This window comes from Octopus sinensis, linkage group LG11, assembly GCF_006345805.1.
Source record: "Octopus sinensis linkage group LG11, ASM634580v1, whole genome shotgun sequence".
NCBI lineage: Eukaryota > Metazoa > Mollusca > Cephalopoda > Octopoda > Octopodidae > Octopus > Octopus sinensis.
In genome coordinates this window covers 16953286-16963285 of record NC_043007.1, presented here as the reverse complement: position 1 = coordinate 16963285, position 10000 = coordinate 16953286, and the positions used below count along the sequence as shown (strand labels likewise).

Sequence of the window (10000 nt, the reverse complement as noted above, 5' to 3'; positions counted from 1 at the left end):
ACTTATAACTAGATATCGAAAAGTATAAAATGAATGATCAATATGTGAAATTTGATTTAATACTAAATTGAATTTTTCCCTGTAAGTTTGGAGTTATACTCCCTAATATTATATATATATATACACATACATCAATAGTCTGGTTCATATATATATACTGAATCATCCAATAGATAATGCAGATTTTTTTATACTTATAGTATAAAAAAGTTCCTTTTTAATCTAAAATCTGTTTCATTTTCTACAATGTTCTTTCATCTATCTAGTAGACGTGCAAAATTCACTTGTCCTTGATGAAAAATCCTCCCCCAATATTGTTCTGACCTCAACTGCAGAATTCATATTTTTTCTGTCCAAATGATTTTGTAGACTGCAGAATAAATGATAGTCAGATGGGGCAATGTCTGGCAAATATGGTGGGTGGGGTATTGTTTCCCATTCAAACTGCTCCACCCTTTGGAATGTCATTCTTGCTGTATGTGGCCAAGCATTATCTTGATGGAAGTTCACCTTTCGTCTCGAAACCAAAGATGGTCGTTTTACTTCTAGTGCTGACTTAAGCTGCTCAAGATGCTTGCAGTAGATCTCCTTTGTAATTATTTGGTTTGAGTTTAAAAGTGCAAAATGGACTAAACCTTTCATATCCCACCAAACAGATAACAACACCTTACGGGGGTGAAGACCATCTTTAGCCTGAGGTGCTGGTGTTCCTCCTTTCCCTACCTACTGTCTTCAGCACTTGACATTTTATAGAGAATCCATTTCTTGTCGCCAGTCATTATTTGGTCCAAAAAAGGTTCATTTGTGATACGTGGCAGCAAAGAAGAGCACACATTCACTCTCTGCATGCGATTAAACTCGTATAGTTTGTGAGGGATCCATTGACCAAATTTACTGACTTTTCCAATGGCACGCAGGTGTTGATGAATAGTTGAATGTTCAAACCCAAGCTTCTCTGCTAGTTTCTCAACTGTTACAATGGGACTTTTGCTCCACCAGGGTTTGCAGGATGTCCTCGTTGAGCTCTACAGATCTTCCAGGATGTGGCTTGTCTTCTAGGCTGTAGTTTCTGGCTTGGAACTTCTGGAACCACCGTTGACACTGACTTACACTTATTGTTCAATTCCTACATACTTCATTAATATTTTTCACACTTTCCGTTGCATTGTTGCCTTTATTAAACTCATAAAGCAAAATATGCTGAATATGCTCCTTTGTCACTTCCATTATAGCTTTGAAAACATAACTGTGAAGATCGAACTGCACTCTTCAAAACTTGCACTAAGAATAAGGACAAGGTAAAATTACTACCTGCTTTTATAGCAAGTTGATGCAGATAGCTTATCTTGTCCCTCTCTGACTTTTAGTTGATGCAATTGAAAAAAGTGCATTATTTATGGGATGACCCAATATATACAGTCTGACAAATAGTTTATCTTCTACAAAACTAAATGTCAATAGGCTTATTGTAATTAACCTAATTCTAACAAGACTAATCATTGCAAAATTTAATTGAAGAGAATTATAGTAAATTAGTAATAACAAAATTTCTGGTAATAGCAGACATTGTAATGACATACACTTTGAGAGATTGACAGCTGAAATGCATCTGGGGCTCTTAGTAGCCACTGCTTGGATGAGTTTTGGTTTCTCTTTGATATTTATTGCGTTTTTAACACAGGAGATCCATAAAAGATATTATCTCATGATAACTACTGCAGTAACTGGCCTATCAACTGCGTACACTCTTTTTACTCTTTTACTTGTTTCAATCATTTGACTGCGGCCATGATGGAGCACCGCCTTTTGTCGAGGAAATCGACTCCAGGACTTATTCTTTGTAAGCCTGGTACTTACTCTATCGGTCTCTTTTGCCGAACCACTAAGTTACGGGGACGTAAGCACACCAGCATCGGGTGTCAAGCGATGTTAGGGAGACAAGCAGACATACAAACACATACATATATATATACATATACACGACGGGCTTCTTTCAGTTTCCGTCTACCAAGTCTACTCACAAGTCTTTGGTCAGCCCGAGGCTATAGCAGAAGACACTTGCCCAAGGTGCCACGCAGTTGGACTGAACCCGAACCCATGTGGTTGGTCAGCAAGCTATTTACCACACAGCCACTCCTGTGCCTATACATTAAATATGATAAATTATTGACCATTTTAATTAAATACTGCCTCAGCTGCATATAGTAGAATTTTATTCAACCAGGTTGCTATTTGTAACATCAGTGAATATGTTATTAACTTTTTCATATATCAGAGATGATCAATTCTCATCCAAACATGTATCTGGCTGCAAGTATACACCATTGAAAAGGCCCCAGGAAGCCAAAATGTACTTAACACTCTCCTAAGCCATTGCTGGAATGAATTTTTGCCTCTGATAGTTATTGTGTTTTTAACACAATTTACATAAAAGGTGTTATCTGAGGACAAATACTGCACTAGCTGGCCTATCAATTGTGTATATACATTAAGTATAACGCACAGATGACTATTGTAATTTAACAGTGTCTCAATTGTATATACTGGATTTGTAACAAATATTATTTTAACACAATTGTGACATAATTATAGCAGAAATGGTCACTGTAGGCTTAGGAGTGGCTGTGTGGTAAGTAGCTTGCTTATGAACCACATGGTTCTGGGTTCAGTCCCACTGTGTGACACCTTGGGCAAGTGTCTTCTACTATAGCCTCGGGCTGACCAATGCCTTGTGAGTAGATTTGGTAGACAGAAACTGAAAGAAGCCTGTCGTATGTGTGTGTGTGTGTGTGTATGTTTGTGTGTCTGTGTTTGTCCCCCCAACATCGCTTGATAACCGATGCTGGCGTGTTTACGTCCCCGTAACTAGGCGGTTCGGCAAAAGAGACCAATAGAATACTAGGCTTACAAAGAATAAGTTCTAGGGTCAATTTGCTCTACTAAAGGCGGTGCTCCAGCATGGCTGCAGTCAAATGACTGAAACAGGTAAAAGAGTAAAAGAGAACTTTAAAACAGAAACTGTTGTGGCTCAACGTTTCTATAAATTAACTTATTGTAAAAGAACTTATAGACATTTAACCACATATCAAAAACTGAACCTTTTGTAACACAAAAGTTATTTGTAAAACAAGTATTGTAATAGTTCTGTTAAGGCCACTGTCACACAATATTTCTGTATTGTGATAGAATTTATAACATTTTATAATCACTGTTTAAAATGTAATAGAATTTATTAAAATCAACCCTTTCATTACCGTATTTATTTTTGAGATGCTCTGTGTTTCTTTCAATTATTTTAAATATAACGAAAAATTTAGTAAAATAACTTAGTTACCATTAAGCTAGTGTTAGTAACATAAATTGTGACTAAGGTTTGGTGAAAGATTTTAATTCAGAACTTAAGTAAACAAGACATTTGTACTACAGGGCCAGAGGCAGTTTCGGCCGGGTTGGTGATGAAAGGGTTAAATAATTCATTGTAATATAATAAATGTTTCTGTAAGTAGACCTATTGTAACAGTACTGTAACAGGAGGTATTGTAACAGACATGTAATGAAACTTATTGTGATAAAGAGCTTGTTGTAACATGAGAAATTGTAACAGAAGTGATGAAGAAATTGAAAATAATAAATCTTACTGATACTAACTTTGCTGAAAATACCCCTGATCAGGGCCACCTTAGCAGCATTATAGGCCTCCAGGCAAATCAAAACACTGGGCCTTATTGTATTTATTTATTGATAGCAAACCATAGTATTATATAAAGCAGAGCTGGACCTCTAGACACTTGAGGCCCCTGAGCAAATCAGTGCTCTGTGCCCTGTAATATTTATTTATTGATAGCCAACCACAGCATACTTATATCAGAACTAGGCCTTCATGAGGCCCATAGGCAACTGCCCAGTGTCTTCATGCCCTAGGACAGCACTGCCCCTGGTTCTTTGATAACAAATTTCCTGTTTAAAATAATCTATATTAAAATTTTCTGCTAAAATTTCATGTTAATGTATATTCCACATACCAGCTTTAATAATGGTTTCAAATTTTGGCACAAGACCAGCAATTTTAGGAGAGGGGTAGATCAATTATATCAACCTCAGTGTTCAACTGGTACTTATTTTATCAACCTTGAAAGGATGAAGGCAAAGTCAACCTCAGCAGAATTTGAACTCAGAACATAAAAACAGACAACATGCCGCTAAGCATTTTACCTGGTGTGCTAATGATTTAGCCAAGTCAACCACTTTACACCAGCTTAATAATGACAAAGTTTTTTTTTTATTTTAATTAAATTAAATTATTTACTATTTTCAAAATTACTTGAAACAAAAGCAGCGGATTTCAAAATTTCAAAATAAATCTGGCAACAAAAGAGTTTAGAAGACAACAGTAAAAATAAAATAAAAGTAAAAAAAAGAAAATATCCAACTGTACCTGCATCGTCCAGACCCAACATTAGAACACGTTCATTGGTTTTACTTTTCCTTACACAACATGTGGAATTTGAGTGCCCCATTTTGTTTTTTATATGATCTGTAAGTTTTTTTTTTCAGTTATTATTATTATTATTATTATTATTATTATTATTATTATTATATATTTCTCTTCCAGTTCAGTCTGTGCAGAAATACTGTGGTCCGGTTGAGAATTTAACAATACCTATGGCTATCAGTACTCATGGACGAAACATAACAGAATGGTTCCTGGAATGAGAGCGTATGGGTTTTTATATACCAACAATTTTGTCAGGAAATCAGCTAAAACTGTCCTGATTCACAGCATTCATAACCAATTGACAAGTAGTCGTAGTCACTGCTGCTGCTGCTGCTGTTGTTGTTGTTGTTGCTAAAAAATTATTCAAGTGGGCAGAGAAGTAGTAAATAAATGTAGGATGTGGTGGAAGTTATTTTAAGTTTTTGGATTCTTCATTTTTTATTTTTTTATTGACGTCCTCTTTCAGTTTAATAAGAGATATTGCGCACTTAACACCACTGTGGAGGCATATGGCCTAGTGGTTAGAGCAGCGGACTCGAGATCGTGGGTTCGAATCTCAGACCGGGCAATATGTGTGTTTATGAGTGAACACCTAGGCTCCACACGGCTCCGGCAGAAGGTAATGGTGAACTTCTGATGACTCTTTCGCCACAACTTTCACTCTTTCCTCCTGCATTTTGCAGCTCAGCTGTGACGGACTGGCATCCCATCTAGGTGGGGAACCTATATGCCAAGAAAACCGGGAAACCGGTCCTTATGAGCCAGGCATGGCTCGAGAAGGGAAAAAAAAAAAAAAACTTAACACCACTGGTCAATCCACTTTGAACATCAGTCCCTAATTATGTAAAAGTCAGTAATTTTGGTAAATTCGTTGTTGCAAACAGCTAGATCAGTGCTTCCCCAAATTTCTCACAACTGTGGACTCCCTTTTATTTTTCATATATTTTCCTATGGATCCCAAGTTTTTGAAAAGTCTGCTATCCCAATAAATCAACTTCCTTGGCTAATACCAAACAAGTTTTCCCAGTCTTGTCTCTCAACCAAAACATGTAACTGATAATTACATTAATTAAGTAATTATACATTTTACATTGCAGCATTATTAAAATTTTGAACACAATTCACAAACCCTGCGTATTACATTTGTAGACCTCCAGGATCAACAGACCTCAGCTGCCTTGTTAAATACTCTTCCTTAACTTGGGGGATATATGTCTTTCACAAAGCTCCTCTAAGACAATAAAACTTTATAACCATAGTTTTGTAATCCAAAAAATGTGGCCAGTGATATATTAATCAAATGAATCGCAACAAAATGCATTGTGACAAAATTGTAACTGAACTTATTGTGATGAAAACTTGTAATATGGCATTTTGTAACGTAAGTTATTAGGAAACTGATAAAAATTATTTCGTTTTTAGATTTAATTTGCAAGATTCTTTATATGAGTTCGTGTGTTGAAGCATATTCTGTTGTGTCTGGGGAGAGTAATTTTCTTTTTGTGCCTTATAATGTAACACACTCACCGGTAGAATTTCCACTTATTTTTATTTTCCTAAAATTTTCGTTGCGTCTTGCAATTAACCCATTTGATTTCAACCCTTCTCAAATTGCCCCTGGTTCTATGTTACAAACTTTCTGTTTAAAATGACAAAGTTTTTTTTATTAAATTCTTCAATATTTTCAAAATTAATTGAAATAAAGGTAGAGTATTTCAACAGAAATATGGTACCAAATAGCTTAAAAAATATCTTCTAGGTATGTTCCATTGAAATTAATTTTTTTTTATGTAAAATTCTATCAGCTGAGAAAGTTTGCAGTCTTCTAATAAGTTATTCATTTTTATTTTCCCAACCAAACACAACTTATGAAAGGAAGCAGGGTCATGATGGCAGCTGTTGTTGTTATTGTCTCAGGTTGGTTCCGATTAAGTAGAGCTATGGTCAAAAGTATTCCAGCAGGGACCACCTTATCTTTTATTCTGACACGGGGTATCTAGGACTACGTTTTCCAGTGTATAATGTGCATTTGTAACTGGCAGCGTAAAGATGCATGTTTTTAGAAGTTAAGTATGCAGCTCTATTTCATATGAGCTAGTAGTTTCTCTTTGGTAGGTTAGTAATGAAGTTGTAATAAATGTTTATGATGGTGGCAAAAGATATTCAGGCCTAACAGAGCATAACACTGTGTTACAGGTCTATTTTCATATGAAAAATACAAAGGAAGGTTGTTTGCTTCTAGATAAGAACTTATACAGTTCTTGCATTTAAAATATAATATCTTCATAGTTTAACAACCCAGTACATCTATCCTTGTTTATCACGGAAGGTTGGTTTCAAAAAAAAAAAAAAGAAAGCACACACACACAGATAAAGTGATAAAAGAAACATCTCAATACATTTGTAAATGAATATAGATTCATTGATACCAAACTTGCAGCCACTGCAGCAAAGCTTCTATCATCACATATTTTCTTCATCACCTCTACCGTTTCCTGTAGAGAATACATTTGTCTGTATCATTTACTAGCAGTATAGCTCAGTGTTGCTCGGGCTTGTTTTCTTTTTGACCCTTTAGAATTGGAATTTTTGAAAAGTAAAAATTTTGCATTATGTAGCTTGTTATTCCTTTAAGTGAATATTTTTCTGGTTGAAATACACTGGAAAATGGTGACACAGTAGTAAAAAAATAGGGATTTTCATAGGAAAAAAGCACCTTTTTGATGTAAATAATTTTTGGTGTTAACATGGTCCGATTTGAATTTTTTGGAACAAACTATGTTATCCTGGATCAGTGATGAATGAATCCGTGACAAACAGGAAAAGATGTACAAACCAGGCCTTAACCCTTTTGTTACTGTATTTCTGTTGATGTGCTCTCTGTTTCTTTCAATTACTTTAAATATACCAAAGAATTTAGTAAAATAACTTAGATATCATTAAGCTAGTATTAGGAACATAAATTATGACTAAAGAATGGTGGAAGATTTTAATTCAAAACTTACGAAAACAAGACATTTGTACTCAGAGCCAGAGCTGGTTTCAGCCGGGCTGGTAACGAAAGGATTAATCATATCCAAGCTAATGCTATTCTGTGATACTTCTATTACGTTTTCTAACATCTCAATGTTATTTTTATGAGCTGGTTCATCAGTTTGAGGCCTATCTAATTACTCCTTCCCAGTATATCTACTTAGTTCGTAGAATAGGTTGACGACATAGCTAGTACTGCAGTCATTAGGGATAACACCTTATTGTAGGATATCCATGTTTGCCCAACCTGTTAGAAATTGTTGCCAAATCATTTTTGATTCACGTTCTACTGTCTTAAATAAAGGAGGATACGTTGGATAATGGACAATAATGTCCATTGATATACAGAAAGATAGGATGATCACAGCTGGAACACCTTTGCTCAGAGTTCTCTTCTGTCGGGAACTATTTGGAGCTAAATCAAGACCATCAGAGACGATGATGACAAGAACAAGAACAAGAACAGCAGCAGCAAAGGCAATAACAAAACCATTGTCATCATTGCCATTACCACCACCACTAGAACCACCACCACCACCACCACCATATATATATATATATATACATACATACATGTATATATATATATACATATAAGTATATATATATATGTATGTATGTATGTATGTATGTATGTATGTATGTATGTATGTATGTGTGCATGTATGTATGTATGTATGTATGTATATATATATATATATGTGTATGTATGTATGTATATATATGTATATCTATGTGTGTGTGTATATATATATGTATGTATGTATGTATGTATGTATGAATATATATATATATTTTATTATATGTGTAGCTTCTGTAATTTGTCTAATTGTTGCATCTGTTCTATGTGTGGACAATATCTTATCTCTATGTTATTGATTGATCCCCCGTGCTGCTCCTGTTCGGCGTGTTGGTACAGAATCGATGAGGTAAAAGCTCATCGATTCTGTACCAACACGCCGAACAGGAACACGGGGGATCAATCATTAACATAGAGATTAAGATATTGTCCACACATAGAACAGATGCAACAATTAGACATTACAGAAGCTACACATATAAGAAAATAAACCTAGCCTGAATAGAAAACTAGAATGGAGCAATAGCACACACCACAACATATGATGATAGAGGATCCCAAAAACATAATAAATAAATACACAGATAAATAAACAAATAGAAATGAATAACTATATATATGTATATATATCTATGTATGTATATGTATGTATATATATATATATATATATATATATATATATATATATATATTATATATATATATATATATATATATATTATGTGAAATAGAAAGATGAATAATCTTGTAGTAGATTCAAAGTTTAACCAATACCTTAGTAGCAAAAATCACAGCAGTAAACAGCACGGTTGGAGGTACAACCATCTGGCGTTGCAACCGTGCGTTGGTGCGGATAATTGAAATTAAAACATTTTGGTGAATGAAGAAATGGAGCTGAACGCAGATTGAACAGAAATCGTTTTATTTCATTCTACACGTTTTTCGAAAGGCACAAATTACCAAAATCCAATTGAATAATGGGACCATATTGTGTCTTTCTCTTCAGGAAGAAAAAAGGAAATCCGTTGGAAAAACAAAAACAAAAACAAAAACAGAACAGAGGTTTCGCCATGGGCTCTTAGGAGCACAGTTCGATTTGTTTTTTGCTCCGCCTCTGTTCTGTTTTTGTTTTTCCAACGGATTTCCTTTTTTCTTCCTGAAGAGAAAGACACAATATGGTCCCATTATTCAATCGGATTTTGGTAATTTGTGCCTTTCGAAACACGTGTAGAATGAAATAAAACGATTTCTGTTCAATCTGCGTTCAGCTCCATTTCTTCAATTCACCAATAATGTTTTATATATATATATATATATATATATATATATATATAATATATATTATATTGTATATGTATGTGTATATGTCATCATCATCATCATCATCATCGTTTAACGTCCGTTTTCCGCGCTAGCACGGTTGGACGGTTTCGACCGGGTCTGGGGAGCTCGGACTGCCCCAGGCTCCAGTCTAGTCTGGCAGTGTTTCTACAGCTGGATGCCCTTCCTAACGCCAATGCCCTTCCTATATGTATATATATATATTTTTTTTTTTTTTTTCTTTTTCGATAGATTTTTATTATTATTACTAATATTGTTGTTATACATACATACAAGCATATGAATGAATAATATGGGTGGATGTAAACACATGAACAAAATTAGAACAAAAGCAACAACAACAAAAACAAAATACAAATTACATGAATGTATATAAACAGAAGATACAAATATTACAGGCATCCCCCCCACACACACACTAAATAAACATAGACGCACATAGAGATATAAGCATGTGCAAATGAAGACATGCAATAGAAATACAAAATGGCTGACGTTTATTAGGAGAGACACAAATCGAAAGAAGAAAACAAAGGACCACTGATGCGGTC

The 10000-nt window shown here is 34.7% G+C and overlaps 1 protein-coding gene across 1 annotated transcript in view; it reads right to left on the bottom strand.

Moving 5' to 3' along the window:
- LOC115217468 (ADP-ribosylation factor 1-like) overlaps positions 1–4835 on the bottom strand; it is a 13699-nt gene extending 8864 nt beyond the window's left edge. Inside the window, exons 1-2 of the mRNA XM_029787174.2 lie at positions 4597–4835; positions 4436–4562 (exon numbers count right to left, since the gene is read on the bottom strand). Of these exons, the coding sequence (XP_029643034.1) occupies positions 4436–4517 (82 nt within the window). The 5' untranslated portion in view covers positions 4518–4562; positions 4597–4835. The remainder of the gene's footprint in view (positions 1–4435; positions 4563–4596) is intronic.
- Between the last annotated feature and the right edge of the window lie 5165 nt (positions 4836–10000).